Genomic DNA, 14,397 nt, shown 5'->3' with positions numbered 1-14,397 from the left:
TTAAAAACATTTTTAAAAATGCTTTTATTAAAATGGGCATGTTAGAGTTCCGGATTTTTATATCTCATTTTAAACACTAAATGTTTAGACATTCTTCTTTCTGTAAGGGTAAACAGTATTAGATAAGCACCCCCAGTGAAGAAAGTCTGATTTAAATTGCAGGTTGTTTTTAATTGAGCAGTATCAGTTTCTATGCTATTTAATAAATAAAATTTCTATCAAATTTTTAAAAAAAAATCTTACTTGGTATTGCAGCTTTTGGTTTCTATCGATGGCTGGGGACATACTCCAGTGCACGTTTTTTGTGAAACATTTCTTTTTCTTTGATAAGATCCTCCCCCGCACGTTTTAGTACAAACTCCCCATGATTGCCACGTTCCTACAATGCAATCCTTTTCAGTACATACTGAAGATTGTGTTTCAATAACCAAAACGAACATTAACGACAGCCTAAAAACCCTCATTGTTTCTTCATGAAAACTATGGTATCAGTATCTCAAGCCACCTTTAGAAAGAGAAATGTCAATGTTTACCTCAACGATTAAGTTGCTATGTTTAAACGATTAAACACTCAAGAAAGAAAGTCGATACCTTTGTAAAAAAAATCAATTCAAAAAAAAAAAATAAACAAAAATGTGTATTTTAAATATCAACTATTACCAATCAAAAATAGTTTTAAAAAATGAATTTAATAAAAAAGGACTTTTGGGTAAACAACTGATTGCAATGCTTGGAACAATTTGGTCCTGGGAATCCTTTAAAACTACCCTGAACTTTTTTCATTCAACCTTATTTATTGATTTTTTTGTAAAATCTTCAAGAAACAACGAAAATCTTTGTAAATATTATTATTCTCATCAACTCATGATATGAAATAAATAATTTTGACTGGAGTTTCTGTTGTTTTAAAAAACGCCGGCTTACTTATTTTTGCTCCCTAAACTACAAGAAAACCTTACTTGTATGAAGCTTAGTTATATTTTAGAAAAATAAAGTGTTTTAAAATGGTTTTTATTTATCTTAAATTTCGAATGCACTCCAAAAGAACCGTTAAACTCTAAATCGATCAGTCAAAAAAAGTTGTTTAATTATTCTATCAGCTCTATCGATAACTATTAGAGTTAAGTATATACTCTTTAATAGAGCTATCAATAGGGCTGATCGATTTCTTCTTGCATCTCTAACGATAAAGCTGATGGAATATTTGTTTGAGCTCTATCGATAGATAACTATGTAAGAGTATATTGAGTATAGAAAAATATATAAAATATAAAAAATATATATAATTTTAGTTTTATTTTGTATGTTTCACAGTATTAAAAAAAAAGACTTCTTATTCTTTCTGAGCTAATGGCTCCTCTTTCCATTCTTTGCACAACTTTTTAATTCTTTATGAAGAGGTTAGAAGTTGTGTTTACTAAGTAAATATGAAAATTCGTCTGTTGCGTCTCTCCTAACGTAAACACTAAAATTAAAGCCCCACATGATCGAATTCAAAAAAACGTCAACATCTTTTCAATAAGCTTTTGTAACCCTTTACAAATGTTAAACACCGAGCCTCAGATTTTAGAATAGAAAAACAGTTCAATAAATATCATCGGGCCATTTTCAACAGCATTCTTAACCGTTGTGTTTCTTAAAACCATGCGTATCAGGATTTGGATGGATTTTGCTTTGTTGGAATGTAGATAAATGAAATGTAGAGACTTTATTCCTATTTAGGTTGTTAAGAGCAATTGACATAATGTATAGGAAAACGTTTATACGTCTATTGCAAACTGTCTGACACGTTCGTGAAGATTGAGTGATATTCATCTTTTGAATATTGCTTCCGACTTTGACGTAAAATGTTGAAAATCATCACCAAGAGTTTAAAACAAATTCAATATTAAAAAAACTTAATATTGAGTTGATTAGATGAGTTAGCCGTCTTTGTTTCTTTTTTTTTTGTTTTTGATCTTCAGTTTTTTTTACAAATAACAGGTAGCTAATCACCCCTGATCAGCAATAATGTATGCATGAATTTAAAACAGCTTAAGGTTGTCACCGTACCCGGTTTAGTCCATCATTTATCACCGTCTTTGCTAAACCTTCTTCAGTAAAGTAAGATTTCAGTTCTATTAAGAAAAGAAAAACAGAAGCATTGAAGCTGTGATGCCTTTTTTAAGAAAACCGCCTTACTATGATATGTTTAATATTTAATTGCGATACTCATCCTTTTAAAGAAGGTTAATCTTTATGTCTACACATTTTTTCTTGACAACTGAGTTACACAACAAACTTATGTTATATAACATATACTTTAAAACTGTCCGAAACAGTAAATGTAAGATATTTGTTTCTTTATCTTCATATAGTTTGACTTTGTTTTCACCTATCAAATCGGCATTTAGGCGTAACAGTTTGAGATTGATTTTTTCTTTTCATGGAAAGAGCTAAATAATAATAGTTAATAAATGAAAACAAGCAGGCAAAAATCTCAAATCTATTACACACCATCAAAAATAGCTTCAATCAAAGTTTAGTTGTTAGCTAAGTTGTAAGCATTTCAGACTTAAGTTAGCAATCTGTGCACAGAAGATAAAAATAAACCTTATAAATGCAAATATTATTGAAAAAAAATATTCTTAAATCGTTATCTGAGATTTCTGAATTAGAATCTTGTATTCTTGTTTTAGTAGTAAAGCAAGATAACTAAAAAACTGTGATTAACAAGTAAACGTTTATTTTGACATTTAAAGTTTTATTCACTCAAAATAATAATTAGTTTTAATGATCTCAAAACAATAATTTTTTTTATTAGCTTGAAATGAGTAGCTCGATTCAACGAACCCTTCTGAGTTTTAGTAGCCACGTGGTTATGAAAACGATCAAAGACACGGACAACGCTCTTTGTTCCAAACTAAACCCAAAACATTACTCGTTACTTAATAGCGTTCTGTTTCATTTGGCTCTTTTTTATAAGCGCTGGAATGATTTTTTTTTTAAAAAAAAGAAATAATACACGCTTGTTGAAAAACGGTAACAACTCAAAAATTTAAAAAATGCGACGTGACTGGTGTTTCCCAATAAGACAAATATATTCAACATATATTGATCATTACTCAATTAAACGGAATGAACGTCATGAAACCAAAACAATTTTACAATTGTTTGAAGAAATATTTTTCATGAATAATCATCCTTTGAAACAACTTTTTTATTGCCTTTAAAGAAGTTCATAACTGTCCTTTAAAACAAATTTCTCAGAATGTTAACCTGTCTTTCATATTTGATATAAGCAAACTGGGTTCAATCTATATGCTGAAGGAATATTTTTCAAATCAGATGTCAGCTTTTTTCAAAATTTGCTGAGTATCAAGCTACTTAAAACAATCAAAATTAGCCTGCAGTTGCTGTAAATGTCTAAGGGAAAAAATATTTTATTGTCTATAATAGATTTGAGCACATATTGTCAAATAGGAGCAATCAAATAGGAGCAATCAAATAGGAGCAATCAAATAGGAGCAATCAAATTGGCCATTAATGGTTAGAAATAAAGCAACTACTTGGTGTTCAATATCAGTTGCAATCAAATATTGATAAAAATATATTGTTCTATTCTTTCGACGTACTCATTCCAATAATCACATTTTATATGAAAATGTTCTATTGAATTAAACATATTTGACGCCATTTCGATTTTCTAGTTGTGGTTTATGCTTATAATAATATTATCAATTTCTGTTTAACTAATGTGATTAATTTTATATTTTTGGTTTTATCACTTTCGTTATTTGGTATGTCTCACCTGATTTAAAAGTAAGTTATTTACAAATTGTGTTATCTTTATTAATTGATGAACCTTTTTAGGTTTTTCATTTTTATTAAAATGTTATCAATTTATAATTATAAATGAGGTGACAAAAACTTTTTAATAATAATTTAAAGATTATGCAAAATATACATATTTTATTAAAATAACAAAACTAATATTAAAAGGAACTCAATTTATTCGTATGAATATCAAGGTAAACGATAAAAGATAGTACTTTTATAATTTCAACTGAACCTGCCTAACAATAAGTACCAAACGCCAGGTGCCCATACACAAGTTTCGCTTTCACCAGTTGTTAAATCTGTTTCAGTGTATATATCAACTTAATATTGTAGTGTTTCATTATTAATGCAAAATAAATAGCTTTCTTTCATTGTTTGTTTATTCTGGATTAAACGGATAGTTTAATAATACTTTGAGGAGTTAATGAATATAAGGTGTTTATCAATAATAATATTTTAAGGTGCTAATAACTACCAAGCCATAAAAGATTTTGACCATAAAAGGTATCAACGAATGATGCGGTGGTAAATTATATAAAAATGAGTTGTGGCTGTAAATAGTTCATTCGCAGACTTTATTCACTTTAAAAAAACTTTATTTTAATAACAATTATTGCTGACTAAACTTAAACAATTGTTAAACAATTGAAAGTTAGGTTTCAGTAAATAAAGGTTAGGTAATAAAATAAAACATATATATATATATATATGTTTTAAAAATAAATAAAAAACAAAGTAAACGCATTAGTGTCTGTAGGACATTTGTAAAATTCACGACTGTCATATCTCAATTTTTTACCGATGATGTTGATACGTTAAATCAACGTCGACGGTATTAGATTATTTTTTGGGATGTAAGAGTATGCTTACCACTGAATACTAAGGAAGTAGAATAACCTATTTATTAGGTAGCATTTGTTATTTACGACGGACATCATGAAACATATTTAAATACTTTGAGGAGCAAAAATAGTTTCTATGTTATCTCAGGATCTATTAACGAGTGCCATTCAGTAATCCTCTTATGAGGAGTATTTTCAATGTTTTTCCAATGAGATGCTGTTGCAGAATTCGGGAAACATTCGCTAAATATAACGTGCCCAATAATCTGATCTCCTCCAACAGCTTTACTATTTACTAAAGAAATCACCAAAGAATAAGATTGAAGTGGTGAGTCGATACAAGTATAAAAATCAAATTCTAAAAACTCGTTAAAGTCCACATGGTTGCTGCAGAGTCTTAAAGCAGTATCTTTCATTTCAAAATAATTGTACTTTATTAAAGAGACTATCGCATAGATATCTAAAACAATCATAAAATTACTTTTTTTTAAAAAAAAAAGAAAACAATCATAAAACTATTTTAAAAAGATAAAGTGCAAAACAAACCGCAACTATTTTTTTAAAAATTAAAAGAAAGAACCTGACTTTCAGACAAAAATCCGAATAAAACCTTTTCGCTTTTAAAACGTCAACCATTTTTACTTACGATTTGTAGACTTTGGAAGGTTTTTAGCTTTATGAATAATTACTTCAAGTTTACTGGATGTTGCCTGATTATTCAACGAAACCATTAGCAACGGTCTCGAACCCTTCTTAAAAATGAGCATTATAAATAATTTATGCAAACTGTATTTTCTCAATAAAATAACATGTTTTGGAAACAAAAGAATAAAAAAAAGAAAACTTTTAAAGATTCTCTTACTTTTTGCACTTTTACAAAAAGGTCAACTGCAAATGTCTCTGACGCGTTCAAATCCATTGAACTTAATGCGATTTCAACTTTGCCTAATAACTCGCTGCGCAATAAACGCGAGTGGTTGTATACTTTTAGTTTCAGCTTGTATTTATTCATATCTTCTTTCAAAATATCCGGGAAAACCATTTTCTCGTCAATGAAAGGGTTTTTCTTTCCTATTTGATATTTGCTATTTTGCTGGTGCATTTTTCCAGGTAACAAATATGCTCGTACAAATGGGTTCACTTCGCTTACCGGTTTTTCAGATGCTATATCCATCAGCCTCAATATATGGACCGTTAAAACTTTATTTTCTTGAGAATAACTTGACCTGTATGTTAAATGTCCTGTCAACTTAAAAATTTGCTTTAAAAGAGAGTTTTTTCTTTGAAAGCTCGCAACTTGTTTTTTCGATTCACCGACGGTTGTACTTTCAAACATTTCCTCGTTCTGACTGCTTCCGCTTTGATCTGTCCAACTGCAATTGGTGTCTTGAGAAAATTTCCTCATTGAATCTAGAAATATTACAGGTTCAAAATCCCCCTCATTAAATGTAATACAAAACAAAAAACACTTCAAGTAAAAAAGTTCAATAAACTTAAATAACTTTAACCTTTAGATAATAATCTTAAATAGTTCATTAAGTTGTTTGAAATTAACTCTTGCGATTCTCTGTTTCTCTGCTCGATAGGCATCGAGTAAACACTTGTTGCATCGCTACTTTCGTTGCCGTCACTAACAGATACTCTTTTCGTCAAATATTCTGCAATTAATGAATTAGAAAATCTTTTCGTTGAATTAACATGCTGCAAAAAACAAAAGCAATCCTTTATGTTTAGTATTTCCATTCTAATTAACAGAAAAATTAACATGGTGTAGTCTATTGCATTAAGTTACATGCATTTAGTGTAAATCCAGTAAATGGATTTACTGGATTAAATTTGTACTAGATTGGTGATCACATAATTAACATAAAATATATAATACAACATACATATATACAACACATATAATATAACACAAAATGCTTTAACACATTAATATAACATTGTAATAAGATATATAACATTCAGATTTTCAGATATGCAAATTGTTAATTAACTTGGTGTAATATAACACAATAATAAAATAATACAATAACACTATGTTATTGTATTATATTGTATAGTATATCTAATTACAATACATTATCTTATATTATATTAAATTAAAGAAGTATTCAATATTATATAATGTATATAATACAATAAATATAATGTAATATAATATATTAGATTATTAAATTAATATACATAATGAAATATATAATAATCAGATAAACAGATTCGCAAAAATAAAATATTCTAAATCTCACCAATTGCTTTCCTAAATAGAAATCCGACTTAATAAACGGTTGCTGTGCATTTACAGTCCTGTAGGATATTTGAGGGACCTCAAGTTGTTTGAAATTAATAAGACTACCTTTTAATGATTTTGTTTTTCGTTTTAAAAATTCTTTCCATTTTTCTACAAACCTCTGTAGAAAATAAATAAGAAGAAGCGTAAGTACAGCTGCTAATATGATTCCAGCTATTGCCAAGATGACTAAACCAAAAAAACATAAGTTTTCTTCAAGAAGAACTCCTCAGTTATCACACATACACACGCGCGTGTGTACGCACACAGATATTTAACATTTGGTATATGTATGTATATATTTAACACATACATGTGTATATATATGTATATACACATGTATAGTGGACATGTATGTATATATGTATGTATGTATGTATGTATGTATGTATGTATGTATGTATGTATGTATGTATGTATGTATGTATGTATGTATGTATGTATGTATGTATGTATGTATGTATGTATGTATGTATGTATGTATGTATGTATGTATGTATGTATGTATGTATGTATGTATGTATGTATGTATGTATGTATGTATGTATGTATGTATGTATGTATGTATGTATGTATGTATGTATGTATGTATGTATGTATGTATGTATGTATGTATGTATGTATGTATGTATGTATGTATGTATGTATGTATGTATGTATGTATGTATGTATGTATGTATGTATGTATGTATGTATGTATGTATGTATGTATGTACACATATATAGTAGATATTTATATACATACATATATATATATATATATATATATATATATATATATATATATATATATATATCCACTATATATATATGTATATGCATACATATAATCCATATGTTATGTAATTATTGACACCGTACTTTTAAAATCATTCAAGGAAGAAGTAGAATCAATTCTTATTTTACATAAGCTATATTTTTGTTTAATTCAAAAATTAAGTAACGTTTAATTGAAAACTTACCGAATATATTCATAGATGAAATTTATTTAAAAATTTTTTTCAATAACTGGCATGAAATCTCATTACTCAATACAATCTAAGTTTGAAAAAATTAAATCCTCTTGAAAATGAAACAATGTAATTGCGGGATTAGCATTTGCCTTTGAAAAACAAAATCTTTGCAAATTAAGATCTAAGAGCATTAAACGCATTCTTCATCTCAATAATGAATGTAAAAACATGCCATATATTGAACGGCTGAGTAGAAAAAGAACAATATTCTAAAAAATAAGAAAAATTTACTGAGATTTTGCAGCTGAATTTCATCAAATAAGAGAATATAAAGGAAATAATTTATAAAATTTCTTTAATTTAGTTTCTAAATGTTATGTTACAGAGTAGCGATTACGTATCGTGCGAAAGATGATAAATGAAATTTTTTAATTGTTAAGATTTTGAGATTTGAAATTACATAGGTGGTCGAAAAGCAGTGTGCAAAGCAACAAAGTGGCAGATATAAGGTATGAAGGAGGACTCATCGATTTTTGAGAAATGCCTCAGAAATTCTCTAAAAAAAAATAATTAAAATTACAGGTTTTCCAACAGTTATCCAATAACATTTAAGATCTATGGAATCTGAAGGCCATAAAAACTGCAGAACAATGAAACTACGGAACGCAAGAATAATTTTATATTTTATGAAGAGCTTTTCCAATATTAAGTTGTAGTGAACTCACGTAAACCTTCAACGAAATCCGTGAAAAATGTAATTCTTAAAATACAGTTAGAATTGTTTTAAGAAGAACATTGATGTTCATACAGACGTTAGAAAACCGATGACGGCCAAAAACCAAATAATGCCACCGCCACCTCGCAATCTTAACTAAATTTTATTGAGTTGATATTGCGGGGGCCGTTTTATTTGGAGAATATTCTAAATACTATTTTTGAAGGTCACCGTTGTTGCGCCAATTTTAATTAATTGCAGTAGCTTTTTTTAATCGATTTATTACGCTATTATGGTGGCATTTTAGAGTACCATCATGTTTCAGTATGAAACGCAAATATAACAGTTCCAGGAGGATAAAAAACTTTCTCAATAAAAAATTAGACAATTAAAAATTAATTAAAAACTAAACAATTTTAAGCATGTTGGACAATTAAGTTTTTGATTACAGAAAAGAGATCTGAAAATGACTTGTAAAAAATGTTTACATAGAGAACAAAGCAATAAAATTGCTATAACAATATAAAATATTGTCAATAGCAATTTTATTGCTTTGTTAGTTTTGGAGTTTAGATATTGGTGATGAATTGAGTAAAGTTTTTTTAAAGTGTTTAGGTTTTTGTTACTTCAGTCCCAATGGACTACATGCTAGCCACTTTCCAACACTGCAATCATTTTTCACTACATACTGAAAATTGTGTTTCAATAACCAAAACGAACATTAACGACAACCTAAAAACCCTCATTGTTTCTCCATGAACACTATGACATCAGTATCTCAATCCACCATTAGAAAGAGAAATGTCAATACTTACCTCAACGATTAAGATGCTACGTTTAAAAGATTAAGCACTTAAGAAAGAAAGTCGATACCTTCGTAAAAAAAAGTCAATTAAAAAAACAAAAATAAACAAAAATGTGTATTTTAAACATCAACTATTACCAATCAAAAATAGTTTCAAAAAATGAATTTAATGAAAAAGGACTTTTGGGTAAACAACGGATTGCAATTCTAAGGATTAATTTGGTCCCGGGAATCCTCTAAAACTACACCAAACTTTTTTCATTCAACCTTGTTTATTGATTACTTTGTTTAAGCTTAATATATACTTTGAAACATAACATATTATTGTTTTATAGTATATATTATATTATGCTTATATTATGCTTGTTTATTGTTATGTTTTTATTGCATATATCATTATTACTGCACATTATTAAAAGAAAAAAGACTTCTTATTCCTCCTGAGTTAATAGCTCAACTTCCCATCTTTCCATTTTTTGCACAACTTTTTAATTTTTTAAGAAGAGGTTAGAAGTTGTGTTTACAAAGTAAACATGAAAATTCGTCTGTTGCGTCTCTCCTAACGTAAACACTAAAATTAAAGCCCCACATGATCGAATTCAAAAAAACGTCAACATCTTTTCAATAAGCTTTTGTAACCCTTTACAAATGTTAAACACCGAGCTTCAGATTTTAGAATAGGAAAACAGTTCAATAAATATCATCGGGCCATTTTCAACAGCATTCTTAACCGTTGTGTTTCTTAAAACCATGCGTATCAGGATTTGGATGGATTTTGCTTTGTTGGAATGTAGATAAATGAAATGTAGAGACTTTATTCCTATTTAGGTTGTTAAGAGCAATTGACATAATGTATAGGAAAACGTTTATACGTCTATTGCAAACTGTCTGACACGTTCGTGAAGATTGAGTGATATTCATCTTTTGAATATTGCTTCCGACTTTGACGTAAAATGTTGAAAATCATCACCAAGAGTTTAAAACAAATTCAATATTAAAAAAACTTAATATTGAGTTGATTAGATGAGTTAGCCGTCTTTGTTTCTTTTTTTTTTGTTTTTGATCTTCAGTTTTTTTTACAAATAACAGGTAGCTAATCACCCCTGATCAGCAATAATGTATGCATGAATTTAAAACAGCTTAAGGTTGTCACCGTACCCGGTTTAGTCCATCATTTATCACCGTCTTTGCTAAACCTTCTTCAGTAAAGTAAGATTTCAGTTCTATTAAGAAAAGAAAAACAGAAGCATTGAAGCTGTGATGCCTTTTTTAAGAAAACCGCCTTACTATGATATGTTTAATATTTAATTGCGATACTCATCCTTTTAAAGAAGGTTAATCTTTATGTCTACACATTTTTTCTTGACAACTGAGTTACACAACAAACTTATGTTATATAACATATACTTTAAAACTGTCCGAAACAGTAAATGTAAGATATTTGTTTCTTTATCTTCATATAGTTTGACTTTGTTTTCACCTATCAAATCGGCATTTAGGCGTAACAGTTTGAGATTGATTTTTTCTTTTCATGGAAAGAGCTAAATAATAATAGTTAATAAATGAAAACAAGCAGGCAAAAATCTCAAATCTATTACACACCGTCAAAAATAGCTTCAATCAAAGTTTAGTTGTTAGCTAAATTGTAAGCATTTCAGACTTAAGTTAGCAATCTGTGCACAGAAGATAAAAATAAACCTTATAATTGCAAACATTATTGAAAAAAATAAAAAAGAGCTAAATAATAACCCACCCAACATGAGACGACTTGAAGACGTATGTAACTTATCTTTAACTCGTCTAGACGTCTACAACTACTTAAAGACGTGTTTATAACGGCTTTTCCATACCTCATTAAGACGTCTTCCGACAACCAGTTTAAGATGTCCGTAAGATATCTTAACAAGACGTCTTTCGGAATGACCAGTTGAAGATGCCTTTCGGAATAACTAGTTTAAGGTGTCTGTCGGAATAACCAGTTTAAGACGTCCGTAAGACATCTTAACAAGATGTCTTTCGGTATAACCAGTTTAAGACGTCTTTAGGAATAACCAGTTTAAGAAGTCTTTTGGTATAACCAGTTTAAGACGTCTTTCGGAATAATCAGTTTAAGATATCTTTAATCATGAACATTTCCCACCCAACAACAAGTTGTCTTAAAGACAAATTCAAGACGACTTGAAATTGGTATTAAAGATGTGTTAAACTGGTCTCAAACGAAACACTGTAAGTCGTCTTATTTAAAACGTCTTAAAGTTGTCTTATTTAACACCTATTAATGACGGCTTATAAAGACGTGTGTCTATATATATATATATATACATATATATATATATATATATATATATATATATATATATATATATATATATATATATATATATATATATATATATATATATATATATATATATATATATATATATATATATATATATATAGGACTAAGCTGGCGAATGAAGGACCAAGGAATTGAATGAAATCAGATCTTGATAAAAAAAAGTATATTTAAGCTTTTTTATATTTAGCTATACTTTTTTTAGTCATTTTAAATTTATGCCTACTGGTCTATTTTATCATTCACAGACTTTGTTAACACGAAAAAAGTTCCCAAATTTACAAATGTTCATCTTGAAAAAATAAACATTTCGTCGCCTTAGAGGGCAGAGGTTCTATCTCCATTTTGGGTAGTTTTGAAGGAGAACAAAAACAAAGTTTGAGCATTAAGCATAAATCAGCAATTTCATTTTTTGTTAGTGTTAATGTTTTCTTCTCCTACTATGTGGAGATAGACCCGCTGCTAATCTGATTCTAGCACTTAAAATAGATGTCCCTAAAGTCATAGTTGAATTTGAGCACAACATGGAGATAGAACCTCTGCCCTCTAAGGCGACGATTTGTAAAATATTCAGTTTTTCAGTGACTGAATTATACATAGACAACTAGACGTGAAACACCTGATTTTAAAAACAAACTTTTTTTCAATAGCCGCATATGAAGACTTCAGTGAAAAAACCAGCTACGCTACATTTTTCTTAATTTGAGAAAATCAGTTTAAAGTTTAAAACGTTTCTCGTAACTTTGTTCATTGGTTTTTTATATAGAATAATTGCAGCAATCTTATCACTAAAAAAAAAAAAGAAGAAAACCTTTAAGGTAATTTTATTTGAGAAAATAATGTATTATATCACTACATAGATATCATGCTTTTTTCCTTGAAAACTATTTATTAGACGTAAATCTTGTACAAAATTTAATAATTGAAAAACAGAATAATGATTGAACATAACCAATCAGAGCACAGAACACAGGTTAACATAAACGCTAAAAAACTTGTAAACAATAATATTTTCTAGTATTTTATTGGTGAAACAACTGAATTGGGATCTTAAAATAATCGTGTATTATCTTGAGATGAGTGGCTTTATTAAACGAATCGTTGCAGGTTTTAGTAATCACGTGATCTTTCAAAACAATCAAAGCTACGGACAACGTTCTTTGTTCCAAACGTAACCCTGAAGATTACTCATTACTTAATCGGGTTCCGTTTCATTTTACCCTCTTTTGAAAAGGCTGGGATGATTTTCTCACTTCATAGTTTAAAAAATAAATGAAATAAAACACGCTTCTTTGAAAAACAAAAACAATTCAAAAGTTTTAAACATGCGACATGGCTGTTGTTTCCAATAAGGCGAATATATTTAACATATTTTGATTCCTCAATTAAATGAAAGCCATTGTTTTGAGCAAAATCAAAATTTAATTCTATTACTAATATTTTTATTTTATTCTAAACATTTTTTGCCTTTATTTAAATAGCATCTATTCTCCCCAAATTATTTAAATAGTGCCCACTCCTCCCGAATTCTGTACCTTAAAAAAATTTTACAACTGTTTGAAAAATTATTTTTCAAAGGGATGTGTGAGATTTACAAAAGTTTATTAAAAAAAAATAACTTTTATCAATATCACAACCTAAACTTCACAACTTTATTCATAAACCATCTTGCGTCTTTATATCATCTTGGGCCTTTAAACCATCTTGCGCCTTTAAATCATCTTGCGCCTTAAAAAATGATAACAATACTTCATTAAGAGTCTCTAAAGTAGCTCTTTTGTGTTTTCTGTTAAATGAAAATTTTTTTTTTTAAAGTTTTACTCAACTTTTCATTTAGCTGTTGTAAAATTTAAATGGTTAAGGTTTTGTTTTCAACTGAATTTTTTAGTGATGACATAAACATAATTTGATATCAATTTTAAAGACTTTTCCATAGAAGCATAGATATTTTTACTGTCGCAACATGTTAATACATAGGTTTTTATTGAATTAAAGGAAACCTCACAATTGAAAAATAGCAAGTCGACTAGAAATTCTAAATACAATTGATTCATCTGTGATACAGATCAGTTAAGCAGCAGTCATTTAAAGCAAAACGTTCTAGAAACAGAAGAACCTTTTTTCAATTACGGCGCAAATAGAATTTCTTCAAAACTTTGCTCATAAAGAATTCAACTTTACAACTAAATTTGATTTAGAAATTCTCTGTCGTTCTCTTTTAAGTCAGAATTTGGTAAAAATAACTGTACCAGTGTAACTTGTGCACTTAGATAATTCTCCGGCAGCCGAAATCTCGCGAAAGTAAGTGAATTATATATTTTGACATCCAATGATGGTATTTCTAGATCTAAGGTTTTACTAACCTCCAGAAAATGATTTCATTTTAAACCTTTCGCGTACTAAGTAATGTTAAATTATATGATTCGCCCCTCTTACATTGTTTCATTTGGCAAAATATGAATCTGTATAAAATGATGTTTTGACCCCATCCCCATCCCCCCACCCCCACCTCCACTCCCAATCCAAAAAAATAATTTACTGAAGGAATTTATCATTTTCTCACTAAAATGATTTGAAAAAATATACAGTTTAATAAAAAATATAATATTAAGAACATGGTAACTAAAAGGTACAT

At 28.6% G+C, this 14,397-nt stretch overlaps 2 protein-coding genes across 5 annotated transcripts in view; both read right to left on the bottom strand.

Moving 5' to 3' along the window:
- The window catches only part of LOC145189935 (protocadherin Fat 4-like), a 36,304-nt gene extending 32,236 nt beyond the window's left edge, over positions 1-4,068 (bottom strand). The window contains exons 1-2 of one of the 3 annotated variants that reach the window (XM_090090528.1): positions 4,052-4,068; positions 244-505 (exon numbers count right to left, since the gene is read on the bottom strand). In XM_090090528.1, the coding sequence (XP_089946654.1) occupies positions 244-464 (221 nt within the window). In that variant the 5' untranslated portion in view covers positions 465-505; positions 4,052-4,068. Of the gene's footprint in view, positions 1-243; positions 506-660; positions 765-2,052; positions 2,185-4,051 lie in introns of those variants that run through there. The other 2 variants (XM_090090526.1, XM_090090527.1) reach the window with 2 other exon arrangements.
- A 651-nt stretch (positions 4,069-4,719) lies between these two features.
- Positions 4,720-8,009, bottom strand: LOC149887274 (synaptotagmin-7-like). Of its 2 annotated transcripts, none has more exons than XM_090090532.1 (6): positions 7,914-8,009; positions 6,911-7,140; positions 6,170-6,362; positions 5,524-6,071; positions 5,308-5,413; positions 4,720-5,121 (listed from the first exon to the last, which is right to left on the bottom strand). In XM_090090532.1, exons 1-6 carry the CDS (start codon positions 7,924-7,926, stop codon positions 4,796-4,798), a joined length of 1,416 nt encoding a protein of 471 aa, XP_089946658.1. In that variant the 5' UTR covers positions 7,927-8,009; the 3' UTR covers positions 4,720-4,795. The 2 variants fall into 2 exon arrangements, with proteins under 2 accessions (XP_089946658.1, XP_089946659.1); XM_090090533.1 differs by having other exon boundaries at positions 5,308-5,410.
- Between the last annotated feature and the right edge of the window lie 6,388 nt (positions 8,010-14,397).

The sequence above is a fragment of the Hydra viridissima genome, unplaced genomic scaffold, assembly GCF_058129835.1.
Source record: "Hydra viridissima isolate aposymbiotic clone 2 unplaced genomic scaffold, HvirCarnegie_v1 scaffold_6, whole genome shotgun sequence".
NCBI classification, from domain to species: domain Eukaryota; kingdom Metazoa; phylum Cnidaria; class Hydrozoa; order Anthoathecata; family Hydridae; genus Hydra; species Hydra viridissima.
The sequence above is the reverse complement of the archived record's forward strand: the minus strand, read 5'-3'. Positions and strand labels throughout refer to the sequence as shown.

Bases quoted from the DNA above. Each gene is read 5' to 3' on its own strand.
- LOC149887274 (XM_090090532.1), bottom strand. The intron at 6,072-6,169 runs GTTAAAGTTATT...TAATATTTCTAG, and splicing joins TTTAAGATTATTATCTAAAG to ATTCAATGAGGAAATTTTCT. The intron at 5,122-5,307 runs GTAAGTAAAAAT...TGATTGTTTTAG, and splicing joins CCTTCCAAAGTCTACAAATC to ATATCTATGCGATAGTCTCT.